This window comes from Temnothorax americanus, unplaced genomic scaffold (assembly GCF_048541705.1).
Source record: "Temnothorax americanus isolate GAGA-0224 unplaced genomic scaffold, ASM4854170v1 Scaffold153, whole genome shotgun sequence".
Classification (NCBI taxonomy): Eukaryota; Metazoa; Arthropoda; class Insecta; order Hymenoptera; family Formicidae; genus Temnothorax; species Temnothorax americanus.
The window spans coordinates 174,060-192,500 of record NW_027509290.1 but is presented as its reverse complement, the minus strand read 5'-3'; the positions used below and the strand labels follow the sequence as shown (position 1 = coordinate 192,500).

General features: G+C 38.3%; 2 protein-coding genes and 1 long non-coding RNA gene across 3 annotated transcripts; 1 reads left to right on the top strand and 2 right to left on the bottom strand.

Annotated features, from left to right (window-relative positions):
- Positions 1-8,271: 8,271 nt before the first annotated feature.
- Positions 8,272-10,763, top strand: LOC143895351 (uncharacterized). The gene is made up of 3 exons (XM_077402404.1): positions 8,272-8,275; positions 9,576-9,878; positions 9,981-10,763. Exons 1-3 carry the CDS (start codon positions 8,272-8,274, stop codon positions 10,205-10,207), a joined length of 534 nt encoding a protein of 177 aa, XP_077258530.1. The 3' UTR covers positions 10,208-10,763.
- A 2,773-nt stretch (positions 10,764-13,536) lies between these two features.
- LOC143895350 (uncharacterized) lies at positions 13,537-15,209 on the bottom strand. The gene is made up of 4 exons (XM_077402403.1): positions 14,758-15,209; positions 14,527-14,692; positions 14,140-14,474; positions 13,537-13,945 (listed from the first exon to the last, which is right to left on the bottom strand). The coding sequence occupies exons 1-4, from the start codon at positions 15,207-15,209 to the stop codon at positions 13,537-13,539; spliced, it is 1,362 nt and encodes a 453-aa protein (XP_077258529.1).
- An 847-nt stretch (positions 15,210-16,056) lies between these two features.
- LOC143895340 (uncharacterized) lies at positions 16,057-18,114 on the bottom strand. Its single transcript, XR_013256288.1, has 2 exons — positions 18,037-18,114; positions 16,057-17,865 (listed from the first exon to the last, which is right to left on the bottom strand). It is a non-coding gene; the product is annotated as an uncharacterized LOC143895340 (long non-coding RNA).
- Positions 18,115-18,441: the final 327 nt, after the last annotated feature.

Sequence of the window (18,441 nt, the reverse complement as noted above, 5' to 3'; positions counted from 1 at the left end):
TACCCCTGTTTCATATATAATTCTTCAAGATTCGGTCAATTATTTCCCGAAAAATTGGAAAAATTTTTGATACCAGTTTCCATAAAATTGGTATCAAAAAATTATCCATAAAGAAAATTCAGCTTAAAATCTCAAAGTTTGCGGAAATTGGAGCAATCACGTACATTTTTTTTTTAACAGAAATCGGAAACCCCTTTATGATTAGCAATTTTTCTAATTTTATTACAATCTTTAGTTTTTTCTATTCCTATTTCATACATAATTCTTTAAGATTCAGTCAATTATTTCCGGAAAAATTGGAAAAATTTTGGAACCGGTTTCCAAAAAAATCGGTAACAAAAAATTATACACTTTATGGCACTGCCCGGGAAATTCTACCCTACTTCATATACAATTCTTTGAAATTCACTCAATTATTTCCTGAAAAATTAGAAAAATGTTTGATTCCGATTTCCAAAAAAATCGGTAACAAAAAATTATACACTTTGTGGCACTCCCCGAGAAATTCTACCTCTACTTCATATACAATTCTTTAAAATTCGGCCAATTAATTTGTGAAAAATTGAAAATTCTGATTCCGGTTTCCAAAAATATCGGTAACAAAAAATTATACACTTTATAGCATTTCACGGAAAATTCTACCCCTGTTTCATAATAATTCTTTGAAATTCGGTCAATTATTTCCCGAAAAATTGGAGAAATTAAAAAAACCGGTTTCCAGAAAATCGGTAACAAAAAACTATACACATCATGGCACTCCCCGGAAAATTCTACCCCTATTTCATATATTTTTGGTAAAAATTCGGTCCACTAACGAATTAGTAGTTCGCGGTCAGACATACATACATACATACAGACAAACAGACGACGGTACTTATATATATAGAATACATAGATGGCAGTAATATTATAAAAAATGCTATCGTACCAATAGGACAATTATCTGAAGATCCTCAGGAAGCAAACCATAAATATTTTAGCTAATATAGAGAAAGTCATTCGCGAAAAATGTCGCGAATACAAAATAATGAAGATATTTTTAATAATTTGATGATTGCTTCAGATCCAATAATATCTAATTCGCTAAAAATTATGGGGCATAAAAAGAAAGAATTAACTGAAGATGCAAAATATTTATTATATTTCAACGATAATGATGTAGATTATGATGATTAAGTTCAAGAAATAGATGTGAGAAGCAAGAAAAACAGTTCCTTTTCTATTATAAAACTCACAAAAATTAAGGTATTTGAGGTCTAGCAGCGCCAAGTTTTTTTACAAGAAAAATTTATGTATTTTAATAAAATCTTTGTATTTTGTACTGTTACCTCTGTAATTCTTTGTGACCACTAAAAAATGCAAATGTAAACTTTGTATTTAAATATCTTGTATTCCCTTGTTAAATTTAAACACAATTTAAAGATTTTTCAAAGTAGTGCAACAATTAATTTTTTGAGGCAATATATATGTTCTCTCTGTAATTGGCGCTGTAATTTAAAGAGATATCATTTCTTTTTTGTAATTGTAATAGATCACTTGAAGCGCGACTCTTCTTTTTGATAAGGTAACATAATTTTGTGATGTGTCTTGATAGATCACTTGGGTTATAATTTTTCGGAAATAAAGATACTACTGTTTAGATTTTTTCGAAATTTTTCGAGATATAAAGATTACGTCTACCACTTGTTACTTAAATTTTTTCGAGGTATAATACTACCACTTTCTTTTTTTTTCGACGTAACAACATATAGTTAAACTACTATGCGTGAACTTGGCGCCTTTTTTTACCTTTTTTTAAAAAAGGTAATTTTGTACGGTTAAATTGACCTTATTTTTTTATTTAAAAAAATGTTATGTATTGATTATAGCTCATTTTTACATACTCAATTCACCTTATACGTTACAGTTATGGAATAATCATCTATGCGCTTTATGAAAAATTGTTAATTAAATAATTTTGATTTCATACACTAAATATATAGTAATCGCCGAGTTTAGACGACGTGATCCGGAGATGCCCGACGCCACGATCGCGCTCGGCGGTGTTCGGGCGACGTTGGCTTCGCTCGGCTTTTTGAGCCGGTACCACGAATCGCGAGTCCGTTACGACTATCCTAACAATGTTTCTACGTTTAAAAAAAGAAGGTAGACCACCATGGTGGAAGGAAACAAAGTGTGCTCTTGCGCACGCTAATGTGGTTAGCGAATCAGTGTTGTGGAACAAACGACCAGCCATATTGGTATATTAGCCAATCAACATTTTGCTCCTAAGTTCGCGGTATTTCAAACGTGGAATTAATTTTATATAATGATGAAAGGATAATTAATAAATTAATTTAATTGAAAAATATCATTATCAGTTTATTAAGTAAAAATGATTCAAATTGTTAGTTAATAATAATGTACATTATGAAGCTATTTAGGCATTTTGAAAAAAAAAAGTATAGATAAATAAATAAAAGTAAATTTACTAAATGTTTTTTTATAAAATTTATTAGAAAAAAATGTTACAAAATATTAATGTATAAATTTTAGGACTTTCTTTTTCTTATGGTTATTATTAATATCAGAGATCATTTTTTTGTTAATTTCTCTTAATCTAATGTAAGTACGTGTACGAACCAGGCACAATATTACTTCTTCAGGTACAATAAATCTATCATTTATTTGTTGTTTGACTAAGTTAGTGACTTTTTGAAATATAAATGTTTCTTTACTTAAGCCGAACTCGCCATGAAAAAAAACAAACTGTTTTTCCATAATGTTCGCTACATTAATTAAGTCATCACTAGGATAAGTGAGATAACCATTAGAAAGGTATTGAATCCAATCAAAATGGTCATTATTGAGTTCTAATCTTCTTGTCTCATAAGAAAGGATATTTTATTTTAAATTTACGAGCAACGTAACCAGCAATATATTTTAAACCTTCAGTTTCAATAATCTCTTGTATAAGGGTTTCTTCATTTTCTGGAATATCTAAAAATAAAGAATACCAGAAAAACAATAATATTGTTGCGTACGCGCTGCCCGGTATACTTCCCTGACTCCGAGCTGAAGCGTGCAACGGGCCGACTTTCGTCAAGATGCGAATCGTCCTTAGTGACGGATGCTTGTTTACTAATATTGATTGCGTGATGCTCTATTATCTATTGATTTTTCTGTTATACCAGATGTTCAGATTTACTCTGGGACGCGTCTCGTTCGGACGTGTCGTCCCGAGCTCCTCTATTATACCGGGAGTCGTAATAAAGAGCTACTGATTTTCTAAACGAGTCATCTTATTTGTGCGAGAGTGTCGTAACACGCGCCGCGAGTGTGAAAGTGAGTGATTGTGCGGCGAACGCGTGATCGAGCGCAACAATATTAAAATTTAAAAAATATATGAGTATCGAAAACATCCTGAAAAAAAAACGTTCCAATACTCATGAAAATATTAACGTCAAAAGAAATATATATCAAACGTTTCTCATAATAAATAAATAATTTTATAAAGTTTGTAAATCGCGTGCAACTTGTTGAATTTCGAGTTTTATATAATCACAAAAAAGTGTAGAAATAAAATGGGAAAAAAACATTCAAATTAAATATGAAAAAATAAATAATTTTATGGTCATATATATTTTTTGTGATATTTATATATTTTTATTAGAAATTTCAGGAATGGGTTAAAGGTAAAAAAAAATAAATAAAATTCTTTAATTTATTTATTAATTTTTTTCGTTTAAATGTGACGAAACCAGTAATAAAGTTTCATACTTACGTATTGCGATCACAAAAAGATACGGATGTTTCCTTTATTTATTATGAGAATTGAATACCTAAGTTTATTATTTAAGAAATGTACCAAAATTACAAATATACACAAAAAAAATAAAAAAAATTTGAAATATTTTCAAGTACTTTTTTTCTTTTTTTATAGTAACATTTTGACTATATACAATACTAAATACAAGCTCTTCATTATATACTAAGTTACAGAATAAAGTAAACTATTTTAAAATTCATTGTTAGAAAAAAAACACTAAATTTGTATAATTATATTATTAATACGCATTAGTAATCGCAGATTATTAGTTTCAATTCATCTGTTCGTACATACCCATATCGCTCTGAAACTCATTTACATCATTATTTATAAACTCTCCATTCTGAAATGTATTAATTAATTCTTCATCAACCGCTGGATTAGGATACTCTTTTTGGCTTACATCAAAAGCTGCTGCTATTAATGAATCTTCTGTGTCGTTAAAATTAATCAAATTGCTTTCATCTCCATCAACTTCAGTATTTACAGCATTAGAAAGCATGTCAAATGCATGCTTGCCTAATAGATACCAACGTAATCTGTATCGAAGGTTTAATGCAGAAGAAAAGAAAATAAATTTTCTAAACAATCTTGCGTAAGTCTGTTTGTCAAAATGTAAGTTAAGTTGAAGTCATTTCTTCTATATTTTTGTTGAAGATAAGGTAGGAACTCTTGAAGAGAGGTATTATTTAATATTACACCTTTGTTTGGCGCACCGCCGTGTATCATAGTGTAAATAGTAGTTAATTATAGGATTGATTTCGTGTTGTCGTTTCACATTGTTAATTGTACGGTTCTTGTATTGATTATCTATACCGGGTTAAATTATCGCGCCTATTAGCGAAACGTCGGTGGATCGCGAGTAGTACGCTTGTCGATGTTCGCGCGACTCACCCGACTCGTGCTGCCCGCCCACGGGTGGCATCCCCAATTATGAAAAGAATTCGGTACTCGCTCGCGCCGTACTTCGCAAGTGCGCGAGCTGGAGAACGGAAGAGAGACACTCACCAGTCGAACGTCGTGAAGCTCACACGTTACCGTTTTGCATGTGCAAACTTGGAGTGCTCGGTCGCCCATCACAGACCACGAAGGCCTAATCGCTTGATATCCTGCCTATCTGTGACTGCTTGCTATCCTGCCTATCTGTGCCTGCTTACCATACCTGCCTGTCCGTGCCCGCTTGCTATACCGGACTGTTGCATGCTTTTGCCTTGCACGCCAGAGATCTCGCCAACGGGAGGACGACGTCGACACCCAGGAGGCGCCGGGCAACGACACGGTGAGTCGCCTCGCATTTTTTTTTTTATATTCGCTTGCTTGCTTCGCTTTATCCACCTTCGCGAGGGCACGGGCCCTCTGGTCCTTCGAGAAATTTTGTTGACCAATCGCAAATCCGGGGAGCGCCTCATACCCCCCCGAGCAACCTTTTTAAAAAAGTAACAAATTCTTGTGACCACCAACTCTCATTTCATACATGAAATTAGTCATTGCATTCAATAAGTTATTCTGATAGTCTAAATTGAGTCCATAAGGTTTCTTCTTAGGATCTCTTTTATATATGTACTTTTGCTATTGAATAAATCAAACCAATCGTTGACAAGTTGAACAAGTTCAGCAGTTTCTTTCCAAGCTTCTTCTTTGTAAAGAAAACCTTGCTCTCCACACCATCCTATAGCTCGAGCTGTTGTTTGAGAAAAAAGTTTTGCAGCCGTTGACACTTTTTGTCTTGCTTGACCAGCAACATTAAGATCAGCTTCAGTTACTTTAAACATAACTTTTAAATCCTTGCAATTTATTGACAGCATTCTTTCTACACATGTTTTGCTGATATGTTTATCGTTTATCAAAAATCCTCTGTCAAAGTAATGATTTCTAATAAGTTTGAGCAAATGAGGTCCATCAGCAAAAACAAATACTTTAAGATTATCGTTACTTGGATGTGTAAAATTACATTTTTGTTCTTTTATCGATTCCGACATTCATATCTTTCCAAGTTTTGCTGTTAGATGGGCCTAGATCCGTGGTTATTGCGACTACAGTATAACCCGCATTGTATAATTTTGTAATGACTTCATTAATGATAGACGAATTGAGAGCTTGATCGTAACTGTAATAAATTGGCTGCTTCCACTTACTAAATAAGCCACGAGCAATGCAAATTTGACATGTTTTGTGAGGACCAACTGCTTGCTCAGTTTTTCTGTCAATCTCAACTTTGTGTGATATATATATTTCATTAAAACAGACAACAACAATTTTTTTTAAATCTAAAAGGGAATCTGCTTTGCGTTTCATGAGAGCCCAAATTTCTATTAAAACACCTTTGGCCAAATCTAAACGAGATGCCCAATTACGAAGCGTAGATAACCCGGGTAGAGGATAGTTATTTTTTTTTAAATATCTATAAGCTTTCGGGCTCACACTTCTCAATGCAATGGCTGAAGCGATGTCTTCTATTCCCCATTTCACTATTTTTTTCTGCGGATTTATAATCTTGTATATTTGTTGTGGTGTAAATACGTTTCGTAATATTTCATAAACTTTCTTCTCAACAGTAACTGTTTTCTCTCTTTGCAGTCGCTTTATATGTTTTTTAAGTAATTTATTTGTTTTCTGAATAAATTTATTTTGTAATTTTTTGGTAATTTTTCAGTTTAGCTACAGCAGCACAAAAAACGATGAACTTAGGTTCATTCGACGCGTTTTTGCACGAAACGAAAGAATCTGGCAGAAAAAAGTGTCGCTCTGCCCCGCGACGCGAGATATTAATCGTTAAAGTTGACAGGAATCAGGTTATGATTCCTGTCATACCGACGACATGTAGCAACACTGAACGTGCCCTGCGGCCACATGCGCATGCTCAGTGGTTGCACGCGCATGTAAAACTGCGCCAATTTTAAATGAATCAATCGTGCAGAATAACCAAGCATCTCGATTCAAGCAGTTAGGTCTCACGCTGAGAGTTTCTTTAGTTTAATTATGCGTGGGAAGCATGCATGTGCGTTATAATTTCGCCGAAGGCCCCCCCTCGCACCCCCCGCGTGTGTGTGTGTGTGTGTGTGTGTGTGTGTGTGCTTCCCCCGCATAATTAAATTAAAGAAACTCCAAGCGTGAGACCTAATTGCTTGAATCGAGATGCTTGGTTATTCTGCACGATTTATCTGTTTAATGATTTTCGTTAAAGCAGGGCTCACACACACGTGTGTATGTCTTGCTTTATAGAAGTTGTGATTTTTGTTAAAAAAAAGCGTCATTTAATCTATTGTACATAAGTTAGATGACGCGCTTTAAACACTTGGTAAATATGTATAATAGCGGACCCAGCTCCAATGACCTTGACCTTGACATATGTTGTCAAGGTCACCCTCCTGAATGACCTTCGGAAGGTTTTAGCCGTCGCTCGTTACTCGTTAAAAAGTTATAAACAAAAAAAGTTTGGAAAATATAGCAGCTATTTTGAGTATTGAAAAGTTCACTCATACACTTTCCACGCGAACCTAGGTCCACCCCCACCCTCCCCCTGCTTTCGGGGGATGTGCGGTAGCCCGTTCCTTGTTTACGTGTATACTGTTTATGCATACACAATATATATGTCGAAATAGTTCACGCATACACTTTCCACGCGAACCTAGGTCCACCCCCACCCTCCCCCTGCTTTCGGGGGATGTGCGGTAGCCCGTTCCTTGTTTACGTGTATACTGTTTATGCATACACAATATATATGTCGAAATACTTCACGCATACACTTTCCACGCGAACCTAGGTCCACCCCCACCCTCCCCCTGCTTTTGGGGGATGTGCGGTAGCCCGTTCCTTGTTTACGTGTATACTGTTTATGCATACACAATATATATGTCGAAATAGTTCACGCATACACTTTCCACGCGAAATAATTTAAAGTTTATTCAAAATAAATATAATACAAATATTATATTTTTATAAAATAATAATAATGTATAACATTTACCCAATTTTATTTTCAGAAGTAGTCGCTTGTTTTAGAGATGGTGCTGCATTTTCATTATTTACATTTTTTGTACATGAATCACCGGTGGCTTTATTTAAAATTGTCAACGAGCATTGTATTCTAACCTCATAAACATTTTGCGATGTACAACTTGCACAACTTGTTTGATCAAAAACAGATGTTTGCTGGTCAAAAGAACTATAAATAAATAAGTAATTAAATATATAATATTCTTAAAAAAAATAAAATAATATTGTGAGATATTAAAAACACATACTTATCATTTTCTATAATATTCGCACTTAATTTTTCATTTATTGTTGGTATTGATGCATCTTCTGTAATCCTTAATGGAACTGCATTTTCTACATTTTTACTTAAAGTTATTAATTTATAGTTATTTGTGCTAGTATCATTATTTTCTTTATGGATAGTTGAGTCGACTCCACCAACTTTAATTGAACTAGAATATTCAGCCACTGGCATAAGTCTAAAAATGGGTAAATATTTCAAAATTAATATGTTGATAATTAGCAATAACACAAACACATTTACATAAGCACAAATTGTATACCTTAAGTTCTTATTAATATTAACATGAATTGAAGGATCATTATTTATTTCTCTTAAAATTTGTTGATCATTCAACAGATTCTCTGTCGGAACAGCATCAGGCAAAAGACTTCTTAAGGTGCCTTTTCATGCTGACGCTCGACGCTCATTTTCAGCGGCAAGAAAGTCACATGACCACACGTGACGTCGGCGTCAATTGAAATTCATGAAAAGGAAAACAGCGTCAAAATTTCGGCGTCTTCGCGCTGCTTTGGCTTTGACGCTAAAGCTGAGAAAATCCAGCTTTCTTTGCTTGACGCTAGCGTCAGCGCGAAATCACGTGATTTCGCGATACGCTGAAACGAGCGTCCCATGAATTCGCACCTTAAAGGTGCCTTTTCATGCTGACGCTCGACGCTCATTTTCAGCGGCAAGAAGGTTGCATGACCACACGTGACGTCGGCGTCAATTAAAATTCATGAAAAGGAAAACAGCGTCAAAATTTCGGCGTCTTCGCGCTGCTTTGGCTTTGACGCTAAAGCTGAAAAAATACAGCTTTCTTTGCTTGACGCTAGCGTCAGCGCGAAATCACGTGATTTCGCGAAACGCTGAAACGAGCGTCCCATGAATTCGCACCTTAACTGTCGTTGGAGAATAATCTCCATAATGTTCGGGTTTTTTTTTGTAACATGATGGTAGAAAATGAATGGAATATATGCGTGCTGTAACATTTTTAACATTAAGAAATGTGTTGTCGAAATTTGGTCTGCTTGTCGAGCACACCTCTTACTTATTCCACCATGGTAGACACACTGTGCCCGTTCCTCGCCCGGCGGATGGTCGGCCCCGAATCCCCTAATCCAGTCCACAGGGTCGTCCAATCTATCGATTTTACATGATTTTAAACGGGAAGCGATAACATATGGTTTTGGTCGTGGGCTCTCGTACTACTACGTTTTGTTTTCTGCCATCAGCCTAAGGACCTGACGTTAGCGTATGTCATATCCATCGTGTTGCATACGCGACGGATACGACATACACTAACGTCAATCCTTGTGCGTTGACTTCCGACACCGGCTTATGACTTACGACAGAGTCATAAACGGTTACGATAATCTTTATGCTCTGGTCCTTAGGCTGATGGCAAAGAACGAAACGTAGGCTCTTATGCCTATTGTAGTCATAAATTCTTTTTATCTAATTTCAAGTTTAAATATTTAAAAGAAAAGAATATATGCGACATATAAGCATTTCGAAACGGCTTGATACGGTGCGGCTTATTATCCATATTTTCTTTTATAGAAAATGCGCTAAAATGCTACATGTGCACTTCATTATCAAACGAAGGTTGTGGTTCCAATTTGACAACAAAGTTACAACCAATGGAATGTACTGTTAACAATATACAGGAATGGCAACGAAGCATCCAGCAACACAATGGCCTGAAATTGGTTGCATCATTTTTTGACGTTGATGAAATATTTCAGCATTATCAAGACGCTCCCCAGAATATGGCTTGTGCGAAAATGATGATCTTTAATAATAGTAAAAGTAAGTACTTAAAGATATTCGCAAGGCGCGTAAAAAATAATATGAACGGCATAGAATATGTATATTCAGAACAGTTAATTCAAACATAATGTATTTTTCCAGTTATTCCAAAACAAGATGTTATTATAAGAACGTGCCAAAGAGCTAAAACAGAACACTTTGATCCATGCAAGACGATGGAAGATAAACTGAATGATTTGGCGACATATAAAATGGAGCAATGCACACTTTGTTTTAAAGATGCCTGCAATAGCACGATGTTCCTATCTTCTGAAATATTCTACATTCTTTTGTCACTTTTTTGCACTTTTATTGTTTTTTATCGTTAGGCATAACCTTCGTTATTACATTATGAAAAAATTCGCTATATAATGGATAATAATTATTCGGCATCAGATATATTCGTCTTGTAGTTGTGTAGCTCAACTGTAGAGAAGTTAGACTTCTATATAATTAATATATGTTTTACATATATGTGCCCATAATTCGAAATCTGAATAATTCATAAGACCAATCAATTTCAAATTTGACCAATTTTAATCAGAGTTAAAAAAATATTCTGTAATTATTTTTTAGGCAACTAATTTTAGAATTGGCTGTGTCTTATTAACTAGACAGCTGAAACACATAACATTGTGGAACCTATTTATTTTGATTTAATTTATTCGTTCTGATTAATTAGAACTTTACTAATTTATTATAACAAGATTATTAATATAGATTAATATATATACATATACTAATATAGAATAATATATATACATATAAATATGTATTAATATTTATTTATTATTTTTTTAAGAAATAAGTTTTACAATAAATTAAAATATAAATTAAGATGTTATAGGCTTTAAGAAAAATGAAATAATCAGTATTATAGAACATTTTTACAGCACATTGAAATAGATATATATTTACAAAAAATCAAGGAATAGTGGCTAAATATCTAAATAAGCTTAATAAATATTAAATTAAGTTAAATTAAATTAAATTAGGTTAAGTCAAGTTAGAGATTATAAGTTTTATCATAAAAATATATTTATTTCTCTATTATGTATATATCTTAATAATATGTACATACATGCATTATCGTTCAAAAGTTTGGTCAATACTTTTAAAGAAAAACGTCATATACGAGAAACTTTACTGTGTCTTTGGTTTCAACTATTGAACACAGTATTATTTGTTTGTAATCATTTTCCAAGGATATGTAAAGAATTTTATTAATACCACGGTGGTTTTTCTTAAAAAAGTAGTGCTTCCAAATTTTTTAACGGTAGTGTATGTACAATACAAAGTGATGAAATTTTACAAAATTTAATCTTGGGAGAGAGAGAGCGAGCGAGAGAGAGAGAGAGAGAGAGAGAGAGAGAGAGAGAGAGAGAGAGATTGATTGATTGAGCTTTATTAGCCTTCTCGGCTATTTTTTTTACATAAAATATCGTTAAATTAATTTTTCTACATGAGGTAAAATATATTCTCTTAACCTACGTTTGAAAGGTTCAATTTTTTCGCATTGCTTAATTTTTATCGGCAGGGCGTTATACATGTTCAAACCTTCATAAAATATACTTTTCTGTGCGCTTCTTGTCCTGCGATATTGAATTCTAATATTCTCAGTTTGCCTCGTTTGCCGTCCACTCACATCTCCTACTATTTCTATCCTATTACTTAGTAGGCATACTATAGGGGATTCAGAATCAGGCTTACGTGACGGTGGGTCGGGGGCAGGAAGCGGAACGCGTGGGGGCTGCCATAAGCGGTGGGCGAGGGGATGGCGTCGGCAGACGGGGGCCGCCCCGCCGCTGCTTTTCTAACTCAGGATAGTGGGGGGAAGCGAGGGGCGCCACCACTCTCGCCCGGCGCGAGAGGGCGGGCCATTCCGAATTCCCCCCTCTAAGTCAATCGCGGGCGGCCCCGTCTGCCGACGCCATCCCCTCGCCCACCGCTTATGGCAGCCCCCACGCGTTCCGCTTCTTGTCCCCGACCCACCGTCACGTAAGCCTGATTCTAAATCCGCTTTTCTAACTCAGGATAGTGGGGGAAGCGAGGGGCGCCACCACTCTCGCCCGGCGCGAGAGGGCGGGCCATTCCGAATTCCCTCTCTAGGTCAATCGCGGTTATCTTTCAAAGCTATTTCCAGAGTTATATGCTGCCCTATTGACATCCGCCGAGCGATAAGCGAATCCTCGCGCAATTGTATCGTCAGTTTACTCAGAGGAAAAAAGGGCTGTTGACTGTTGTATATTCTTTATTAAAAAAGGTCCTTTTCACGGCTGTATCTTGTAATGCCCCCACGGTAGAGTGTAGTACGACTCGGGAACGACGTATCGCTTGTCGTCGTACGGGCTGAGAGCGAGTTTCAACTCGGACACGGTGTGTACCTCGTGTGCAGTCGAACGAATACACGACTGACGCCTAAACTGCCCTATCGCGTCGTTCAGACAACACACGTAATCGTCGAACGTTATCGTTCTCGCGACCACGTTTCTCTTGATGCCCTTTATTTTCTTCGTGTCGCTCTTTTCCTCGACCCTCAAGGCGTACATTTTCGACCTCAGTCCAACGAATTCCGTCATCACCGCGCCGTCGTTCTCGTCCTTCATCAAACCGGGTATTTTCTTGTTGACGCGCGGCATGCGATACTTGTTGTCTAGCCGCTTGTGTCGAATCTCGCGATGTCGCGTTTCATATCCTCGTACGCGTCGTCGCACTCGATAAAATATATGAGACTGTCGGTGTCCGTGTACATTATCTTACACCTTTCGCGATGCAGCGGCACCATGTAATCGTAATGAAAATCGTAAACGCGCGTCTTGGATATCTCGAGAATGCACATACCGACGTAGATGGGTTTGTTCAACCTCACCTCGAGCCTGCGCAACTCGACGGCGATCAGATTCTCCGCGAAGACGGTTCGACTGTGAAAATTCGGTTTCGCGATTATCGCCTCCGCGCCGTATCTCCCATCCCAACGCGTCACGAGACGCACGTCTACGTGATCTCGTACGTTTTCCATGGTCTTGCCGAATACCGCATTGTTCATTAATTTGTACATTTCTTTCTCGAAATCGTTGCTGGCGCGAGCTCTGAATCCCGTATTAAGCTCTATGTATCCCCGAAGCCACGGAGATTGCGCGAATCGAAGCGCGCGGTGAATCTTCGTGACGCACAATCCGTATCGCACGCATTGCTGTAGATTACGGTAATGCAGCACGTAGCGCGATTTATCGCGCAGAGTGGCGAGGAGTTTATCGCACCGTTTTCCGGGAGGCTTATCGCGCGTCGGGCAGAACGGAAGGTCAGCGTGAGCGTCGTGGAGTTCATGCGGGTACGTCAGGTCGACCTCCAAGATGTAACCGATAGCGGAGTCCAATTTCACGGACATTACGTCGAGACTCTCCGCGTCGTCGACCCATTGAAAGTCCGCGTACGGCAACGGTTCGCACATCGCCCAACCGTACAGATTGTTCACGTCGAAGTACATGAGATACGTCGACGGTTGCGAAGAGTCGTGCGATCGCATATATTTGTTGTTGGCTCGCGCGTACCTGTTGGAGCATTGACTCAGACCGCCGCGGATACCGCGCTCCACGAACATTACCATGTCAATATCGGTGAGCAATTCGAATCGCACCCCCGAGTACTACAGCCTCGCCTACACGACGCACCCCGGTAGGGTGTAGTAATGCGCGGGATCCAGTCCGTAAGTGTCGATACAGGTGTCGCGAAAATTTTCGAAGATATCCGCTAGGAGAAGCACGTCCGTTTTGAGATACAGATCGCTGTACTCGCCGAGATTTCTCACGCGAAAACAACCCCAGACGTTCCGCGCGTGCTCGTAATCGCTCTCGCTCGCGGTTTCGCCGGTCAACGAACTGTAAAAGTCCTCGCGCGGCGGTAATTCCGTCACCAGCAACTTATCGAAGCCGTCGACGTACTCGTACGGAAATACACCTTTACGTGTGAGCAGGTCGAAATCGCTTTCGCTTAGTTCTGAAAATTCCGAACGCATGATTTTCAGCTTGCCCTTATCGAGATACGACGCCAATCTCTCGAGACTGGTGCTGAGAAATTTAAACGAATCCACAAATCGCAATTTCGCGCAGTTTCCCCAGTTAACGCCTTCCCTTACATACTTCGTGAACGATATGTACAACGTAATAAATCGATTCTACCCTCGAAGTTGTTGGCGATATCTTTGATAATAAAGTGGGCATCGTAACCGGACAAATTGTGAAAGAACACAGGAATAACGTACGAGTCTCTATAATTTAGGTTGCAACGCGGATGCGCGGGACCTCTATAACGTCCGGTCAAGTGGCAGTGATCGCGCACGCGTTGACCGTCCTCCGATTTGAACGGTCTCTCGCATATGTGGCAGCTCGTCGCGCTCCAAAAATTTCGTGTCTCGTCCAACGTGAGCTCCGCCATGGTCACGTTCGTCATGAGTATCTCCTTCGCGCGATGCGTGATAACGTTGAGCTCGTTGACGAACCACGACACGCAGTCCTCGCCGCGACGAAATCTGTACCCGGGTCCAATCTCGTCGTACGGGCTGCACAGGTAGTATCCCACGCTAAACGCTCTGTGATGCTGATATGCGTATCTCTTGACGTTATCGTTGTTTATCTTTTCTTTCTCTAACACGCATTCCAGAGACCACGAAGGGAAGTCGCTCCTTTCTACTGTGATCGCGAAAAAACAACCATTTGTTGTCGTCGTTCGGAAGAACGATGGCGCAGTCGTTCATTTTTCCGCAGTCGACGCTGTGAGCGGACAATTTCTCTCTCGAGTGAAAGTAGTGTAAGCATCTGAAAATAAAATATGTACGATTTTTTTTTATTCCACATACATCGCACTCTTTTTTTATACCTACCGATCGCATATGTACTTCATGTTCTTGCTCCTGTTTAACTGAGACCCCAACAATCGCGACAGATTCTTTATACACGCGAAATGACCGCCGTTCGAGTTGTTTCGCGAATCTGACAGATACAACAGATTGACATGTCTGTCCTTCTTATCGTTGGTCAGCTGTAAAGGAACGATCTCGTCGTTTCGTCCCTTCCGCCAAGTGGTGAAAACGTTGACGGATATGTCGTTGAGTCGTTCGAACCTCGAAATTTGTCTCAGAGTCATAGGAAACTCGATCCCTTGCACCGTCGCGTAATAGGGATACGACCCGCATCGATCCACGTTCCGCAGAGCGGGATACAAAGCGGAGATTACCGCCCACGCGAAACACGCGTTGTCGTATGAATGCACGTTGATCACCGCTTTCTTTACCTTTATCCATTGCGGTATTTCAAACCAACATCCGGCGTGCATAATCCTGTGACCGCGCGAGGTTGGCTTAATTGAGCAACAGCAGAGAGAGAGAGAGAGAGAGAGAGAGAGAGAGAGAGAGAGAGAGAGAGAGAGAGAGAGAGAGAGGGATGATGAGAGGGGAGGGGAAGGGGAAGGAGAGAAATAGTCAAATAAACGTATATATCAAATTATATCTTAAAGGGACTAGGCAAAGTTAAAATTTTGAAAAAATCGATTTTTGGTTTTTTGCATATTCCGATACTGTGATTCTTTAGAATCATCTTCCCGTTTGTTTTTTTGAAAAATTCGCAAAATTGAGGTCAGGAGAGCGTAAAACGTAATGTGGCGCGCGGCCGGCCGAACGCAGATATTCGCGCGGTTGGTCCCGACCAAACGGTCTGAGCATTATTCTAATTTCTAACGTTCTCTATGCAATATGTAGAATTAAGTTTTAATTTGTAACGACGCATTAAAGACAACCTAATAATAAAGTCGAAACGTTTCTGTTTCTAATTGTATATATTGCGGTTGACACAAAGAATAATAAACACGCACATCTAACTCGGCTTACATGCTCTATTCTGTTTATTATTTTGTTTTTAATTTTTACCTCGTTTAAAGTTTATACATAATCGACTTCCAGAGAGGTTGTGCTAATGTATTGAAAGTTTGTCGTATTACAATCGCTTTATTACAAAAATGTCTTCGTCAGAGAGCGGAAAAAAGAAATCGGAGCCGTATGTCCGTCCAGGGCGACCGCGTAAAAAACGCTTCCAAGGCAATCAGATAGTGAATAAAAATTACGAGAAATTGGACGATAATCCGGGGCCATTCACTGCGTCGAAGAGGAAATTTTTGAACCGCGTGAGTACGACCGTTCTAACATAAATATTGTACCGAAACTTTAAATGCGATTTTCTCGAAACTACATTTTTTGATGATTTTACCACGATATCTCGAGAACCGATAGAGATATCAACTTGAAATTTATACAGGAATTGTAAAACACTATGACGCATGAATTATACCTAAAATCAGATTGAAAAAAAATATTGCTACAATTTTATAATAACAAATAACTCGAATTTTTACAAATTTTTTGTTTTTTAAACGCCATTTTGTTAATTTTTTTTTATTTTTAATTTTTTAGGTATAATCGATAGAGAGAAGCCTGAGGAGAAGAAATATTCTTAGAATTTGCCAAAATCTTTATCCGTTCGACTGGAATCGTGGTAAAACCGTGGATTCAACAGTTTTCCTTATTACATTGGGACGCCGATATTAATGATCTGGGAACGACTTTCCATGGATTTTTTTATTTTATAATGTTATAATTAATACCCTAAACAATAAAAAAGTTTTATATTCATTCGCGGCCTTGTTATAAACCATTAAACACGAGCCAATTTTTGCATTTTCAACCTTGCCTAGTCCCCTTAATATTTTTGTTATAAAATTAATAATTTTGTTTAAACTGTTGTTAATATTAGCCGACGATACAGGCAGGATGGTGATGAGAAACGTTAGGTAGGTAGATAGAGCGACAAGTATAATATAACTCGTGCTTTTATTCAAAGAGCGAACGGAACGTCCGAATCGTTCGAGAGCGTTACAGAGAGTGAGACCGGTGAAGCGGTATGTTCCCCACACGGTCTTCTACTCAGGTCTGGAAACTCGCATCATTTGATGGTGGTGGGGGTGTCTCGCTAAACAAAGCCTTTTTCGGTAATTCGCTCCGTCTCCGCACTAGTCGTGTCGATCGGAGAATCATCGACGCGCATGCGTACTTGTCCGTTGTGACATGGTTTGAATGGCAGGTGATATGGTTTAAATTTTCAACTTTTTTTATTGATTGCACAATTTCGACAATTTCCTTTGAGGTACAAATTTCTTTTTGAGTTTTTGATTTTCTTGGTACGTAAATTGGCGCATCCTCAACCTTACATAATAACAGAGTGCATAAGAGAGAATCTCCGAGGCATGATCTTTACACGGGAATGTAAAATTATAATTAGAAAGAACCTCCTCGATTGTTAGATCGAAGATTTCGGACGATTTGGCATGCTTCGCGAAACACTCTATCTCGCAACTAGTAATTGCAACTTTTTGTTCCTGCTGTGATAAATCCAGTTCCATCGACGCCTCATTTTCTGTTTTATTTTGCTGAAGGGTCGACTTGTCAAATTCACCTACAATAATAATTGGAGCATTAATTCAAGCGGAAAATTGAGATCTATATATTTAGATAAAATCGGTGAATAAAAGAATATTGTGAGGAATATTGTCGGAACTGCATCGGAAGTTAAGCGAGGTTTTTGATATTCAATCTGCATCAGAACACGTATGCAATTAGTATTCGCAAATGCCGACTGCTCATCAGCTCCGAAAATACAGAATATGTTAGAATTTTACTTACATCAGCGAGGAGCTGGCCATTTGCATCGCGTCTCTCGTACTTTCTTACAATGCAACCGGGATCGAAATGTCTGTCGCACACAAATTGCGTTGCCTTTAATCACGGGATCGCAGCTCTCCATTTATCGTGCGATATCTCATTCACCGGTACTTTAAAAAGTGAACGCTTGAGGTTCAAACTCTTCGAGTTTTTGTTGCACTTTGGCACCGCACACGGCTTGATCATAGTTGTTAGGTCACTATCATGCAAAGTTGATCACAACTAGTTTATCTACAAACTATTACACATATTCCCGTGTAAGAGCCACCGCACAAGACTGTTGTATGATCACGTAGCATAACGTAACGTGAGCCAACGCACAAGAAACGTATTGGTTACGGCCGTTACGCGCGGTGTTATACGTTTCTTGTGCGTTGATCTACGTTACGTTACCATGCGAGAGCTTGTGCGGAGGTTCTATTCGATACGTTTCTTGTGTGTGGGCTCACATTACGTTACGCTACAAGACCATACGAGTCTTGTGCGGTGGCTCTAATACTCCCGCACGTGTTCACGAAGATTGAACGTATTCCGCCATTACGAAACTCTGGCCGGTATTCATAGTCGGTTCTTATATTTAAGACCATCTTAAGTACAATCTTAAGATGTCATTAACCATTCACAGAGCCGTATTAGCATCTTAAGATATTACTTAAGACGGTCTTGAAATAAGATCTGATTATGAATACCGGCCTCTGATCCTTTTCAACATGCGCCTCTATCGGTAGATTCAAGAACTACTCATTTCATCGTCGAAAAACGGGACACCCCCCACCACTGGAGTTTCCAGACCTGAGT

Coding starts and splice junctions, on each gene's coding strand:
- LOC143895351 (XM_077402404.1), top strand. Junction 9,879..9,980: donor GATCTTTAATAATAGTAAAA/GTAAGTACTTAA, acceptor GTATTTTTCCAG/TTATTCCAAAACAAGATGTT.
- LOC143895350 (XM_077402403.1), bottom strand. CDS start 15,209: ATGCACGCCGGATGTTGGTTTGAAATACCGCAATGGATAAAGGTAAAG. Junction 14,693..14,757: donor ATGAAGTACATATGCGATCG/GTAGGTATAAAA, acceptor TTTTATTTTCAG/ATGCTTACACTACTTTCACT. Junction 14,475..14,526: donor TCGTGGTCTCTGGAATGCGT/GTTAGAGAAAGA, acceptor TACGCATATCAG/CATCACAGAGCGTTTAGCGT.